At 43.2% G+C, this 17,438-nt stretch overlaps 1 protein-coding gene across 1 annotated transcript in view; it reads left to right on the top strand.

The window, feature by feature from the left end:
* Window positions 1–11,984: 11,984 nt before the first annotated feature.
* Window positions 11,985–17,438, top strand: part of LOC111693228 (probable serine/threonine-protein kinase samkC) — a 57,799-nt gene continuing 52,345 nt past the window's right edge. Inside the window, exons 1-4 of the mRNA XM_023457521.1 lie at window positions 11,985–12,361; window positions 12,501–12,562; window positions 13,188–13,769; window positions 14,685–14,933. Coding sequence (XP_023313289.1) covers window positions 12,235–12,361; window positions 12,501–12,562; window positions 13,188–13,769; window positions 14,685–14,933 — 1,020 coding nt within the window. The 5' untranslated portion in view covers window positions 11,985–12,234. The remainder of the gene's footprint in view (window positions 12,362–12,500; window positions 12,563–13,187; window positions 13,770–14,684; window positions 14,934–17,438) is intronic.

Genomic DNA, 17,438 nt, shown 5'->3' with positions numbered 1-17,438 from the left:
AGCGAGTTATATCAAGTACCTCGACGTGTGCTTTAGATGCACACATTTCATCGGCGTGTCCCGCGGCACGTCGGACACGCATCTTTCGTAGAATTTTATGACGCGCGCGTATAATATACATACACACACACATGGCACCGATGGGCGCAGGTGCAAGCGATCCTCATAATTATATAGTCGCTCTTGATGAATGTCCAAAAAAAAAAGTTGATAAAATTTTATCATCTCGTTGTGTCTCTTTGCACATGTGTCTTCGAAGCGAGTTTAATACATTTTTTATATTTATTAAAATTAAAAACTTTGACGTCGCGCGATCAATCTTGAAAAGATACATTTTAATAACACCTCGAGCTCGCTCGCGCACGACTATGTTAACACGTTTAACGTCAATTTCAATGATAGCCCAAATGAATCGTGATTACGCGGCCCCGAATTTTTACAGAGAGAGTGAATTCTCACGTTGCATCGTCGAATATACGCATAACATATACCTGGACATTGGATTTTGCAGTCACGTATGTCGCGCGCGCGTCAAGGGTATTGTGAATTGAAAAAGTTTACGGCGCATGTCCGCAAATACAGGCGCACGTCTAGCAAACGGCATAATATCCCATATTATTTGCGCGCTTACGAGACAATTGAGAAAAAAAGTTTCCTAATCACGGCCAGACACCGGCCAATTCTCAAGCACCTCATGAACGGGATCCGTCGCGCGTATTATAAACGCTCGGACATGCACACGGCGCTTCCATACGAAATTTCACTCGTGACGCGTATACCTATATCTACGCAATAAAAAGTAGCGTCTAATTCGCGTCGATGTAAAGAAGAGTTGTCAGATCCCAGACGACGACAATTCGAATTAGTCGATAGGCCGAGAAACATCTATTGCATACGAAAAATTTGGCAGTGGCAGCTTTTATAATTATACACAGACGAGCTGAGCTTGTAATTCCCACATCCTGACCAACGGTGGCTACCGTCGCGCCATCCGTGGGAAAGCCACCGGAGCGCGTACGCAACGCGACACGGCCGAAATTTAGGATCCGACGTGGGCTGTTTGAACGATCGCATACGAATAGAGATGGAGAATATCTGCACGAAAATTCGTAATTTCGTAAATACTTGTTCCACCGCGAGAATAATGATGTTTCTCCGAGACACATCGGTGGCTTGATGAGCTTTTAAACGCAGGGCCCGTCAACAATGGACATTTTGGAAAATAGTCGTTTAAAGACTTGTAAAATAATACGCGTGTATGTTTAATCGACTCGCGTGGATGATAAAATTGTAATCGCGAGTGCGTATCGGATTGCAAGCGGGAAAACACACAAGGAGAATACAAATCACGTTCGTCTCGATGTAGCACCTTTGGGCAAGAGAGAAAGATACTTCAGTAAAAGCTTTCGCGCGATAGCACACGCAAAACAATAAAATGACGAAACAATTACTTGACTCTACATAAGATCGTAGGGGCCCCATTGAAATTCATCCGAGTCCAGTACCAATTGTACATTTATCATAATAATGCAATATGAGTGAGTATAATAAAAGGAACACAAAAACAGCCATTGTACATAATAATGATACGCTGGGTACGCGAAGCGTCAGTCTGATTAATCGGCGCTCGAGAGCCCCGAAGGATGAGCGATCATGGCGACAAAACGACGTCGTCGCGCAAACGCAGCGGGTGACGCGGGCGCCCACGCGATCGGCCGCAAGTGTGCGCGTCTGTATACGAGGACGCGATAAAAACTTCGAAGGATCGATCGACTTTCGTCGCGTACGTGGATAAATTTGTTTCAGAAAGAAGCGCAAAGATTGCAGGTGTTTGCAAACAAGTCGAATCGACTCAAGTTTTCTGTAAATTGGAAAGGGGTAAAGAACAATTATTGAAAACGCGAAAATGAAGAAGAGCCTAAAAAGACGCTCGGGTCTATTATTCACGCCGACGAGCCGCGTAAATTTCACGTCGAGCCGTACACTATAGTCGCATGTATATAGACGAAAGAGAGCAAGAGAGTGAGAGAGAAGCTTCGTCGTGTTATATATATTCCTAACATGCGTTTGGCTCGGTGTTCGGGGAGGGAAAATTTATCGGCTCACCGCACGCTTTCGAGTGGCTGCCGCCGCTTCTAAACTTGCTTCTCTCTCATGGTTATATGCACGAAACTGGATTTTCACTCTATACGTATTATATACACGTGTAGAGTAATTGGCCCGTACGTGAGCGGTGGCGGCGGCGACGGCAGCTATATCGTAGCCGGGGGTCGTACCACCGGATGCGTCGAGATAATGTAATGCACGTATATAATACACCTCGTGAGTTTCATCGGACCGATATATATTAAGCTCGTACGATATAACGCAAGAAAATCGATTAGCAAGCACCGAGGAAAAAGACGAAGAATAAGAAGAAGTCAGTTATAATGATTCTCGAAATTTTTTTTGGTAGCAGTGTCGAGCGGGATCATCCATACGTAGGGTGACCGAAAGTAATGCGCGCGACGACGTTGAACGCGCGGGTACTTTGCATATCGCGCGCTACGCGTCGCAGCGACGGTACCCACATGCGATCATCCTTATTATTATTATTAAAGGATGCGTGTGCAGCTGTCAATGCTCATTGCCTTATACTACATTTTTGGGTAAACACGCACGCGCGTTCGTGGTCGAGTCGCGCGAATTCGTTGCGAACAAAAGCGAGCCAATATTATTTTGAATTAAAAGCCAACTAATAGATCAAACTATCAAAGCTCGAACTAAGTCGAACCTATTACAACGAGAGCTCCGCACGTATTACTCACGCGTATTCGGAGTTTTTAGTGCGGCACACCGGGCACGCGCCACTTTTCGTATATTAGGCGCGTCTGATACACGTACATAAGAGAGGGCACCTTCTTCTTCTTCGTCTTCTACCTGTTCGTCTTCTTTGCGCGCAGGCACACAGCACCTGTAATCATGTGCGCGAAAATTATAGGCATTTTGGCGCGCACCCGCGAGCACCTTTCGCTCGGATGCGCGCCTTATTTCTTCGCAGCGCGGTTGATGATCTCCGCGGGCCCGAGCTTCGTACGTTGAAAAAAAATCTAATACCGAAGGCTGCTGGATCGGGAGGCGTTTTTTTACATTATATATCGGTATTTAATGTACGAAAAGAAGGGTGCTTCGAGTTGCTTAGAAAATACGACGTGTGTATCGCTCGTACGGAAGTTACGTACATACATTATGACGGAGTTCGGACGTCCTTCGGAAATATACGTATACATCGTTCGTATAATAACTACACAACATTTATTCCGACTGACAACTACTGCGTTTTGAAAATTTCCGTCGCGCGAGCTACTCGACGGATATTATGTATATCGTAATAATATAAAGTGCACCTCGTATACGTACGCCGCCGACGAGTTTCCGATTCACGAACGCCGCCGCCGCGCTTTTAACGCGAAATTAAGCGTCCGTCCGGGTGTGTTATAAGGGCTGCAACCGCAAATTCGAACCTAAATACGTTCGCACTCTTCCGAGCGTGCGTATGATCGTATATGAATTTTATGCAGGGTGTGCACGCCACTAAACGCGCAAAATTATTATATTATATTGTCGCGCTGCGCTGCGGTAATTCGCGCTCTATAAAGCGGGGCTTGTTATCATTAAACGAGCTGCGCGCGGAACTTAGGGCCACGTATAATCCGCTGCAATGCGGTACTGCACGATTCGCGTATTATATAGTTCGCAGATCGACAAAACAAATATATACTGTATGACCATATAATACGCGCGATATCATCGAGTTTATTATGTACGTTTATGCTGGCCGCGTATACGCACGAGGCCGGGTTGTGCGAGTTGTGCCTTTATTTTCGAGCGACCCTCTTCATGTTTCGTTTTTTACGCGAGGCGGCAGCAGACCTCCCGAAAGTAGAACCGCAAATTGTGTACCTATGTGCGTATCCCTCTCGACGCTGTGACGGGCCGGGGCCTCGACTCGCTTCTCTATATTATACTCGACATTAAATGACATCTAAATCTTAAAGAATTATTACTCGTATATGGGCGAACGAGAGAGATCGAGCTCGATGATTAAACCCAGGAGTTACAAGTCGAGCAAACAAACCGAGGCAGCTCGTACAGGTATATTTCACGTATTATTATCGTGCGGTGTGGAGAACAGCTGCCCTGAACTAGCTGCGTTTAAAGGGTCGCTCACTTGTGTACACACAAGGGCCCATTGGAGAAGGAGGATTGTCGATTTAATTTGCAATTGCCTTATTGGACCGATAATAATAGGAGTACGTGCTCACTAGGTCTACTTATAACTTTGAGAGTATGAATTATTTTTTTAGGTTTTTTTTTAATGAATGAGACGGTTATTTCGGCGACATGTAATGTAATTTAAAACGAGTTTTATATGACATAGGCTCGGATTCAGGACAAACAAAGAGTGATGATGATGCACCAACCTCGTGATGATGCGAGTGCGACAGCATCAAGTAATCCGAGCTCGAGGATTGCGGCTGTTGTTGATGATCGGCCGACGACGCGTTCGGCACCTCCTGCAGCAGACCCACATGATCGCTCCAGCAGTCCTCTGGCATATCCATGGTGCTGTGCTTTATTTTCAGCCCTCCGTTCGTGAGAGATCGGTAGTAACGATCGGTATGCAATCGCGTAAAAGCGACAATCGAGTGTAGCAACGTCAATTATTCGATTCACAAACAAACTTTTCTCGTGTGTCACTTTATTGAACTTTTCACAGTTTCGTCTTACTTTTAAACTTTCGAGTCAAGCACAACAACAAACAACTTCGAAACGCACTCAGTCAAAATGCAACATCGTTGGCGGGTTTTCCCACTTGTAGATCGGCAAGCGTCCATTGGACTTATCGATGCAAACTTACAACAACACAATCACACACACAATGTCAATAGTCGATCATTTTTCGTTCAAAAGGGGCGACAAACGTCAGGAAGATCGGTAAGGCCAATACCGATCTCCACCACTCGCTGCTGGCACTGAAGCAGACGATTATCACTTGAACCGTGTGCGGAGTATTCCTATCTCGCTCGAGTCATTCACTCGTCAAAATCATCGATGATTTACGTATAATATCGAAACTTTTTGTCTCGCACTCGCGACACACTGAAAGGACGACGACCACACGCGGCCGGGTAATAAGTTTTCTTTTGCTTTACGGAGTCAGGGCGCTTCAACGAGTCCAAGGAGGGATCGCAGAAGACGCGCGAAAAGTAGTAGTAGTAGTGGTAGTAGCAGCAGTAGTAGTAGTAGAGAAGAGAGAAAGAGAGGGAAAGCGCCGAGAATAAGAGCACACGGGACCCATATATGCGTGTGTATATATAGAGGGGCCTTTTGGAGCAGCCTCGCGCAGGATACTACGATACGCGGCGAGGGCTTTCGGGGCTACAAACGCACGAGGCTGTTCCGCCGTCGATGGTCAGTCGACGTATGGAATGAAGCAACGCGACGATGCGCGCGCGGGGGGTCTTCGGGAATCGCGCGCACACACACACTCACTCACACATAAACGGAGAGAGAGAGAGAGAGGGTCGTTTGGCACGGTATACAGGGAGTACATGTAGAGCGAGCAAGAGAGAGAGAGAGAGAGAGATACGTGGGTGATGTTGGCAAAGTACGGCGCACACGCGGGATACAGAATTCTCTGTCTCGCTCTCTCAGCAGCAGTCTCGGTGCAGTCTCTGTATATACCGTGCATGTATGGTAGATATATCCAAAAGAGAGAGAGACAGAGAGAGAAAGAGGAGGTCGCGCGATATCTCTACACAGGGCCTCGCGCGCGCACCGACTCTCTGTTGCTGCTGCTGCGAGCTGGCTGGCTATACAAGTGTGCTCGTGGTACGTTTATGTATCGTCTATGTGCATTAACGTGTGTGTATATAGCTCGGTACTGCATTTGTGTGTCTGTTATACTGTCGGTATTATATGTCTGTGTGTGTGTGTGTGTGCGGGAAAGCGCAGCAGTGGGGCGGAGGTGGCGCCAATACCTGCCCTCCCTGCTGTGCGCGAGCGCGCGACTGGGCTCTGCGCGCGATTCCATAGCAGCGTACAGCATATATATTTTCGTGCCGTGGCTTACTCTGCCTCTCGTGGCTCGGCTCAGCTTCGGCGCAACGTGTATTATATGTACGTGTGCGTCTGTGTGCGTCGGTGCACGTGTATAAATTTTATGCATCCTATATGCATGTGTGTGTGTGTGTGCATGTGTATACACGGGGAAGCAAGATCTTATAACATGTGAATGGGAGAATGAATTACGCTGGTCGACTGCGCGCACAAGATCACTTATATATTGTGCGGGGGAAAGGGGGGAGGAAGGGGGATAGGACGCGATCGGCCTCGCGACTCTCGAGCTATATCATATGCGAAAGCTCGAGACGAGATACGCGGAGAACTACCCCGTGTAATTCAGCAATTCTCGACCTCGTTGATAAAAGCGATTGAGAAAGAAAAAACAGAGAGCCGCGCGATCGTTACTTGCAAAATACAGTTTTTTTTCCTATTTCACCTCTAATCCGCGAGTCCTTTTTGGAAACAATTGGGTAATATAAAATTCTTACGAGAATCTCAAGCTACGTAGACACGATACTGGCCGCATGGCTCAGCAAAATTTATCGATCTTTTTCTCTATTTCCCAATGTACACACACGGCGCGTCTCTCTTTCTCTCTCGTATAGACCGTATATCGCAAAGCCCTATAATCGACATTCTCACACTTTCTTAAGACCTGAACTTTCGCACGCGTACGCGATAGTCACTGTACGCTTATATTTATGCCGCCGCTGCTCGCGAAGACGATCGTATTACTCCGTCGTAAAGCTCTCTCTTTCTCTCTCTCTCTCTCCTCTCTTAGTTGATCTTCTCTCGCGTGACTTGGCTCAAAAATCGTCAACCGCACGACTGCGCGCCGATGTTGCATCGAGATCGCGACTTTTCGATCCAAGCACCGCTACGCAAGCCCGTCTTTCTTTTTAACGATTCTCCTATCGGCTGCTCGAATCACGCGAGAGTTCTACTTTTACTGCGTAAGTCCAATCGCGCTTGTCCCGATATTTTCGCGTGCATCGAGCCTGTATGAACTTTGGATAAATGTCTATGCATTACCGATCTATCGAGACCCGAAAGAAGATATGATCTGCAACCGTCGGTTTTCAAATATTGTTGCATTATGGTCGAGAATTCGAATTAATATTATTCTCGTCATCGTCGTTCCTTTTACCGTCTGTATTGTTAAAAAGAAATCTTTAATTGAATGCAGATTTAATGTAAAATTATAGATTAAAATTAAAATAAGCCATATTGAATCTTATTTGAGGTACTTTTGCAAAGAAATCTTCGTTGAAAATTAATACATCAGTACTGATGTCTTCTTTCATATAAACTATACGAAAATGCATGAAAATTTAAACAGTTACAAAATAACAAACCAGATTTAATCCTTTAAGAATATTTGTACATTTTCATAGATAATTACTGTTACAATACTGTTTAGTTTTTGCGTTAATTGCACAAAAAATACACGAAATTTAAATCATAATTAAAGTCAGATTGTACCGCTAGATGGTGAGTACATTTCTCTGTAAATCTGCAAGAGGAACAGTAAACTATTGTATTTAATATTAGTAAAAGTATGATTTTGTCACTCTCATTGTGGTAATATTTGGTTTGATTTAAAAATATTTGATGATTTTTTCATGGTTTTACATGGATTTAAATTTATCTACTAATAAAGAGAAAAACTTCCTATATTTTTATATTAAGTTTAATGTAAATATGTCTAACAGTGAGACTCTCTTTCAATGCGCAGCCGTGGGTAGCCGCTTCGCCGTTTTGGCAAAGACACCATTACTACTGCAGCACGCTAGACTTTGGAATTAGACTTGGTCGCGCTGTTTATACGCGAGGGTTATACATAAATGTCTGAGAAAATGTTGAGCGCGAATCACGACAAAAAGACAATATTATGGTTGTGACCAGCTATAGCTGCGAGTGTGAACTCGCGCACGCTATTTTGACTGCCAGCTTATGTTAAACATACGAGCACTCTTGTACGTACAAATGAAAGAGAAAAAAAGAGTGGCTATCGATTAAAAATGATTTTATTTTTAATTTTTAATAATTAATTGAAAATGTCGTTTAACGACTATGGAAATACGCGCACGTTGGAATGTCAAGATAGAGAGAGCGAGAAAATATTAATGGCCTATCGCGAACACAAGACCCTGATAAAAATCGATCGCTTTACAAATAGAACATAAAATTCGAAACGAGAAATTGAAATTATTCTCAGTGGATAGTGGCTCACACGGACTATTGAATTTTCAGCTCGCAGCTCGCCTATAATTGACATCGCGAGCCGCTGCGTGTTAATTATTCATCCGGTTTTGTGTGTCGATGAACATTTACAAGCAAATGAACTACTGTTCTAGTACCGGCATTCACAATTATTTAAAAATAACAAAGAAAAATGAAGAAAAAAACAGAAGGATCGATCACGTTTCACGAAGATCGAAAACATCGCAAATATAGATACCGTGTCGAATGAAAATTTGTTGTTGTCGTGAACGGAAAAACAAAGCAAAAAACGCCACGACAATCCTCCCTCGTGAATCGTTAAAAATAGTTCACTGTCGACGTAGCTGGTAAACCCAGAAACTGATCCCGTGCACTCAAAGTCGAGCGCAAAACACGACTTAGCTCGGCCGACGGAACGGAGCCTCTCAAAGATATGAAGAAAATTCATGCACGAACGGCGTATATGTAATCTGAACGACTAATCGAGCCTGGGCCCCATCGCGCGGACAGGTGCGCGTTTGCCAAAACGTGAATTTATCCGTACATCGTGTTTTTACGTTCATCAATAAATTTATGTATGGTACGTACAGAATCGTCAATGAAACAAAATTTAAAGGGTAAATTTTGTTTGTTTTCTCGAAAAAAAATGAAAAGAAGTCGTCTCAAACGTTGCGTATAATTCTTCAAATCAAATGGAATACTCGGATACTCCATTTCCTCGACTATACAAAGCTAAGCATTCGTCCAAATAATCGGCTTGTATCGTACGTACATAAGCTCGCTCATGCGGTCAAGTTTTAATGTCACGTATGCACAATACACGAGTATGCATACAAGCGCCTCAAAGGAGCGCATCACTATACATATCGACGTTTTCCCTGCCCGCGCACATACACACTCGACGTTCAAAGTTAAGAATGCCGCGGAAAAAATGAAGCTCATGCAGTCGAGAGCCGCTCATAAAGTATATTACACAGGAGAGTATATACCCATACGCGAGTTGAACACATAGAGCAGGAGCAGCGGCGGCGTAACGTCGCTATGCAGAATATATAATATCGGTATTATAACACAAGGAAGGACTTTGAGCTCGTGGAAAAAGAGTCAACCCCGCCGCTTGTGGGAAAGATAAATAACGAATATATATGCCGGATCGATGCACACACACATATACGTATGATCGCGAAGCGACGAGTGCGCAGCGTATTATATGCGGTCAAAGACCGACGAGAGATGCGCCGTACACGATATAAATAACGTAATGTTATGCATTCGAGAGGTTTGGACTATATAATATAGACGTGCAGCAGCGTCGATGAAAAGTACGCTCGGGACAGCTGTCAAGCCAAGGTCCTTATTCATTTTCAATCATTAATTTCGTTTCGTTCGAAGAGAGAGATAGAGAGAGGCAACTTGGCTGAATTAAAATCATTAAAAATCTATAATGATAATGCGCGAGTAGCTTTTGCCCGAGAGCAACGAGAGACTACGTATATATATGTAGACTGTTTTTGCACTGCTACCAAGTGTACCAAGATAATAACACATTGATTTAATCGAGCCAAATCTGCATGTTATAATCACGCACCACGTCGCGGGGTCATTATTCGCGCGCACATGTACATATACATTGTCTATAATACATATGTGTGTGTGTGTGTGTGCACATACATGTTGAAACGTTCGTGCTATACGCGTAAGGTGGTATTTCATTGAAAAATTAGCCTATACGCAAATCAAGACGCGATGCTTATCGACAAATTAAAGCCACATTAAGAAGGCCGTAAAACGTGAAATTAGATCGGCTCCGGCAAGAAGAAAACGCGAGGCGCGCGCAAGGCCTGCAAAAATATGCCTAATAAACGGAATATTGCGCCCGATTAAAGCGCGCTTAATTGCAAAGGTGCCGCACGCGTTTTATATGTATTATATACAACACAGTGTTTGAGCCCGAGCTCGGCAGAAGATGAGCTTCCTGCATACTAACATACACACATGTGCACACTGCACAAACACACACACACACACACACACACACACACACACACACACACGTATATTGGAAAACGCGAACGAGCAGGAACTGTATCGTTTACTTACGAATTAAATTAGCTATGCGAGATTATGTGCTCAGAGCCTGGGCTGCATCGACGTGTTTCTCGTGTAATAATAGACATTTGAAAAATATCCTTACAAGATTCAAGATGATTTTCCCATGTCTATTGCTGCTGCTGCTGCTGCTGCTGTGGGGCCACAGCGTATTAAAGGGTTAACGACGATGTATACATTTTGAAAATATCTCGGCTAACGATAACCTTCGTTTCGTTTCAATTGGGGTTTTTTTGATATTCACGACGCTCGAAACGACGGTTTGAAGGGTTCGAAGGTTCGAGGGAAATGTTTCGTTTTTTTTAGGAATCGTCCGAGCCATCAAAAGGAACTTATAACTTCGTAACGGTTCACAGATGCCCGTTTGATTGGGTTACATAAAAAAACTGCTCCAAATGTATAAAAATCTCACCTAAATCGTTCAAACAGAACTCCGAATATAAAAGAGAACTCACCTCGATTGTTCAAAAATCAACGTTTAAAAATTCATCGGAGGTTAATATTCGCGACTCCGCACTGTAACGTATTTTCCGTTCGTACTTATATGAAATTAATCGAGCGCCAAAACGTTACACCCAATATCGTGTGTTACAACCGTTGGCTGCAATCTCGAAATGCAGTATGCATTCGCAAGATCTTATTTTTGAAATCATTCTTCTGTATACTCACTTGTTCCAACCAAGTCGAGGAAAATGTGTCCCATAATAATTCGCGTCGTCTCGAGACTCTATGGCGTTCTCGGCTTCATCTCGCTCCGTCGCTGCAGTGCGGCGATTTATAATAAACGACTCCGTACGTTGCTCTCTGCACCAATTAGTCCGGCCTGCAATAACGAATATGCACAGAATTGAAAATTAATGTGATTTAGATGCAGGTATATGTAGTGTATAACGCACGATATGTGTAACATTAATCAATGGCTCTGAGCTCGTTACAAAGTGACCGGCTTGTCCGAAATTCGCCCAATTAGTATGGCAGTATCCGCGCGCGCTCGTTAAACAGTCGAACGGCGGCGGGGTTATGGACGTTGGGCGGATTTTCAAAAAAAATATTCTAAAATCAATCGCCATGACGACGGCTCCCGACGATGTGTTCGCTTGCAGCGAAATTGATACGTTATAAGTAGAAGTTGTGTCTTCTTCGGACTTGAATTGAAAGTGAATACGTGACTTTTTGCCTCCGGTACCTATATCGCGATACGATTCGATGATTTCGAAGTGCAGATTACGTTACTACTATATTCATTCGCGTTTGTATATCGCCTACTTTTGGCATGAACAAAACAAATGCCTGTGATAGCTATACTATGTTATAATGTATAACGAAATGGAGAGAAAATTCAGAAAGCGTATCGGTCCGATAAAGTCTCGTGCACACAGCCTGTATGTATAGTATAGTTCCGCACCCATACCTATTTACCAACACATACGCATACACACGCGTACTTATACTATACGCGAATTCATGTGTGTGTGTATGCGCAATCAGTGTATCCGTGTGAGTCATGTGAATATTCATTTACTTACGCGACGCGATACTCGCACACGTATACACACATACGTCTGTTTGCGCGCCAACGCTGCTGAATACGTGTAATTCTTATAGGCATCTGAGTTAGCGCGTACGCATTATATACTATACAGGACCTCATCGCGTCGACTGCTACTCGCCGAGCTGCAATAGCGTGTGCCTCCGCTACGACGACGACGAGGTTAAAACGAACGAGCCACTGCGTCGTGCCAGTACTGCTGCTCCGCTGGCGTGCAGGCCAATTTGCTTTGGCATAGCGGAAAAATGTCGTCGCCGAGCGAGCTCTCCCTCGAGGAGATTCGCCGTTACCTGCTGGCCCAGGGCGGCTCGGCCCGCAATCAGGACCTCGTCATCCACTTCAAGAAGTTCCTCACTGATCCCGAGACCAGAGGTAAACGATACGCGAACGCGCAAATATTATCGCGACTCTCTTACTTATATACATTTGTTTGCATTCCATCGTCTGACAAGTGTTTTTTTGTTTGTTTTACGTCTCTTTTGCCTGGCGCTTTTTTTGGCACGCCACGCAGTCGAAGCGAGAAATCGTTTCAAGGAGTACATCAACACTTTGGCCACGATCAAGACGGAAGAGGTGAGTCGTTTTACTCACAATATGTCTTTATTCGTTTTGCTGCAATACGACGATGCTTCGCTGCTGTGGCTGCCCGCATACGCGTTCAACGCGAGCGACAGAGACGGAGAGAACGACTTGTTGCTCCGCTACGGCTACCGACTTTATAGAACTGTTAATGATGGCATTTAATGCTTCAATAAGCTCGGCTCATTATAATTGTCAAGTGCGCGACTCGCCAGAAGCTAATCTGCTCGCGAAAAAAACATGAGGTTCTTTCGCCAGGATTCGAATAAGCTTTAGCGTTTTTTGAGGTTATACATTGATCTCGTGGATGTTCTGAATAGGATGTGTAGCATTGGATACTCGTTTGCCAGCTCAGCATCAGACTGATCAGAGTGAGACGTGTGAAATAAAATAATGCTCTATAAGACTCAATTATTATTTGCATTGATGTACCTCCATTGCAATGCAGTAATTGATTCTTATACTTGCTGCAACATAAATCATAAAAACATTAAAAAGTTTACAATAATTATGAGTATTCGTCAGAAATAGAGATTATTGTGTCTTTCTAAAAAAATTAAAATTAATGTGAACTTGTGGCACTAATACATTATGCTGAATTGATTCATTAATATTTCAGGGAGAAAAATTTTTAGTACTGAAGAAAAAGTTCCGCCAAGCATCGCTAGATCTGTCATCACCTACTTTAAGTTTTGCACAGTATCCAACTTCACCACTCTCCACTCCAGATCTTGCTACACCAACTTCTCCTTTAAGAGACTTATCACTAGCATCCTCAATTCGAGATCCTCAACCACCATCTTTGAAAGATCATTTTAAAACACCAGTAAGAGAAGCTATACCTCCTCCTGTGCGTGGATTAGCTTTGCAATCATCGCCCTCAAGAACACCTCCTCCTTACAGACCTCCACCTGTAGCACCTCTCAGTCCTTTGAGCAATACCACCTCACCTATCCGTCGATTTCCAGTTGAACCACCAATTGGTTTGCCCCTTGGTATACCAATTGCTGAACCTGCCATACAACATGTGTTACCTAGTGCCTCTTCGAGGTATTCAGAGAGCGAATCTGAATCATCTAGCTCCAGTACGTTGCCTCCCTCAGTACCTCCAAGAAGAAAAAGTCAAGATAAAATCAAATTTAGTAATAAAGAAAACCAAGGTATCATCGACAAGAACAAAAATGCATCTGAAACAATTAAGGTTAGTAAAAACTGTAATTTTCTCTACTATGTTTATAATGAGTAGCATCTACAGGCCTGAAGGGCAATGTATTCTAAATATGCACAAAAAATGATCAACTTGTAGTATGCACGTAGAGCTAATGTATGTGTTGAAAAGCTGCATAGTTACACCACATTATTCACTTTACTCGGTGTAAGTTTCAATAATTTAAATGTACATAACTTATAAGTGATGAACATTATCAATAGTTACCTGGGTAGGATGAAATCACAACTATGCATAATTCATATCTGTAAAATAAATCACTCGCGTGCCCCATAAATAAATAAAAATATTAAAGTAAATAAAACAAATACGTCACCCTGTAAACTAATGTTCATAAATAAAAAAAAAATAATAAAAAAAAACTCCGGAATGAAAACTTGAGCAGATGGCAAACTGAACGCGCACAGCGCTTAGTTTTTGTTACTTTGGCGCTAAACGTCCAAATCGATGTGTAAATTTATTTTTATCACCGTTCATCATCATCATTGTCGCTCTTTTTCTTATCTTTTGCAATATATTTATACACATCTACCGATAACAAAAAAAAATCATGCACAACAACTCTCATATTATTCAACTGTCGCACGACTGATCTCGACAAGTATACTATTGCACGTTCACAGTAGTTGGACATTTTTCATTTTTCATCTCTTTCATCTCTTCTCACGCTCTCTGTTTATAACAAAAAAAAAAAAAAACTCTCAACGTCGCTGCTCGACCATTGGTGATTGTGTGTCTATCGTCTTCTAATGGGTTCATATCCAAGGCTGCTGTGCTGGTTGCTTCTCTAAAAAAACAAACTCTGTCTCTCGCTGTGGGTGTCATTTGTTAGCTTGTGTCCTCGAGACAAACATTGAGTTCAGCATGAATGAAAAAGACAAAATGCAGGAAGACGCGATGTCCATATCGTCGACAACGTCCACGGCGTCTTCTCAGCAGCAGCAGCCACCACAGATGACACAACAACAGCAAAAGGAGAAGGAGCAGCAACAGCAGCTAGAACAGCTGAGTGTTAAGGAGCGCATGCAAAGATTCAACAGACTGGCAACCGAGACCGATTTGGCTGCCAAGGCCGCCGCCGTCGTCGGTGTGTCGTCACCGCCGGCGGCATCAACGAGTAAAAAGCGTGCCGATAAGGTATGATTCAATTACGCCTCTTTTTTTTTAAAGCCTCTCTTTCAAGTTTAATCCTTTTATTTATTTAATTAACATCATCGCTCATCTCATCATTGTATTATTACGAAAGATAAACAAGCGTAAAGTCAGTCCGAAATTCTGAGATACCGTCGTCGAACACACGAAGTATATGCGGTCAACGTCAATTAACGCATTATTTTCTTGGTGCTTGTTTGCTTGCACGTCATTTATATTACATTATTCGCAAGTGCGAAGTCATTGGGATGGAAAATTTTCGTCACAATGTACTTGTTGCTGGCTTATCATGCGAAGCGAGACGTTTTTTAACTGGGTTTATTAATTATATGACGCATACCTACACACGCTCGCAAATTGATTTGATCGATCTAATCGGCACACATTTTAATGATCTATTTATATTTACAAATCAGAAGCAGGTGTTTTAATATTTGACTCCCACGCGCGACGACGATGAAGAAAAAAAAATGTCCCCGTGAACAATTACCCACTTACCATTGTTGAAATTATATTCACAAATACATGCGAAATGTCGCTGCTTTCGTATGTTATAAAATACGCACACACGTTAAGACAATGTTTAATGGATTCGTTTGGGTCGGGTGTTATAGTATCATATACATGTAATGCGCGATGTCAACGTAGAGACGACGACGCGCGAGCCCGAGACGTCGTTCGTTTCGCACGTCGTAAATCATGATTAGCCAAGCGTGTATAATCGGGAGGACTCTCTTTCTGCATTTAATACAACACACTCCACCGAGACGCAAGCAAGGGTGTCTTCTCGTCGTCGCCGATTACCACACGCGTATCCACATGCGTTCGATTATTATGGCTCACGGCTCCAAATAACTAATTTTGCGGCTTGTGCGCCGTCTCTCTCGAGTACACGCGAGAGGTGTGAAATCTGTCGAGACGAATCAAATTTTGCGCCCGGCGAAGATGCGAACACGGGCGGGAACTACTCGAGTTTCGAAGGACAAAAAAAAAACGCATGACAAAACCAAACATCATTACACACGCATTCGCGCGACGATCAGAGCGGTTACAATCGGGACAAAATAAAGAAGAAGAAATTAATACAGGACATCTCGACGCCGTATACTTTTTTTCTTTTAAACGATCGTTATTAATTTTCACTTTGAGCATCGGTCAAAACGATACGTATTATATACGAGTCGCAATAAAAACGTATTGTATACGTGCACTCGAGTCTCGGTATAATATCGCGTGCGTTTTATTGCCACAAATTCGCGCGCAAACAGAGTCGCGCATTACACCTGTCCGCGCTCAAACGTCGTCGGCTCTTCTTTCTGCCGCCGCCGCATTCATTATACATACGAACACACAAATGCACACACCGAGAGAAAAGAGTGCACAAAAGTACGCTTGTACGAGCTCTCGAAATAGCGACTCAGCGCATACCACCGATATACAATGTTGCGCCGTACATATCATCACGTGTATAATATCGGCTAAGAACCCGCGAGAATATGTAAGGGTAAGAGGCAAGTTTAAAGGCGTGCAAGCGCGTATATACTATATGTATGCTGTAGCTCGGGTAGTGCGCGCGCGCGCCTAATTAGGATCATCACGCATGTCTTAGCCCGAGGGCGAGAAATGTTGAAACACGAAAGTAAAAGACGAGTAGCCGAGTAAAGGGAGAGAATATTACATCGATAATTATAATGATAATATCGCCTTGGTTCGGGATGATAATTACCCCCGTACTTACGCGTATACTCGGCCACCAGAGGAAAAAAAGAGAAAAAAAAACATATAATATATATAATATACGTAATGAAAAACAAATAATAACGATCATTTGCACACACACACACACACACACACATGTACGCGTTACGACGATCTCTCGATCTAATAACTGTTAGCGCAAAAACGGAGGGGAAAATGTGCCGATTTTCGATCTTATGCGGCGTAAAAATGTTGTAGCTTCCCGAGTACAACAAATCTACCACTATATAACCAATGTATACATACGTATGTACACGAGGTTCGGGATGTTGCTCGTTATTTCTAATGTTATGTCATGATCGGTATATTACACGTCGCGCCGCGCGCAAATATGTATCTCGTGACTCGAGAGAGAGAGAGAGAGAGAGAGAGAGAACGAAGAGTCACCCGGCCTTTACAGATTATGTCTGGCGATACATATCGACTCGAGTGTATAACACATGTACAATACGAACGAGAAGTCAGTCAACGTCGAGACTTCTCTCGGGTAAATTGTAACAATTTTTTTTTCTCGTTTTGAAAAAAATATATACACAGACAATTTGTTTTGTTTCTCGTTTTCCTCCGCTTCCTCCTGCGCGGGGGGAGGAAAAAAACAACACGATGTAAATTATAGGCCTACGCGCGTCCAAGATGGATTCGTTGATAGACGTTGACTTTGTTATTTTTTTTTACCTTCTTTCTTCATTTTCGCAGGTGCATAGCAGGCGTGTATACGCGAGAGAATTTGTT

The sequence above is a fragment of the Trichogramma pretiosum genome, unplaced genomic scaffold (genome assembly GCF_000599845.2).
Source record: "Trichogramma pretiosum strain Unisexual culture from Peru unplaced genomic scaffold, Tpre_2.0 scaffold43, whole genome shotgun sequence".
NCBI lineage: Eukaryota > Metazoa > Arthropoda > Insecta > Hymenoptera > Trichogrammatidae > Trichogramma > Trichogramma pretiosum.
Note: the sequence above shows the minus strand (reverse complement) of the source record. Positions and strands in the feature narration are given on the sequence as shown.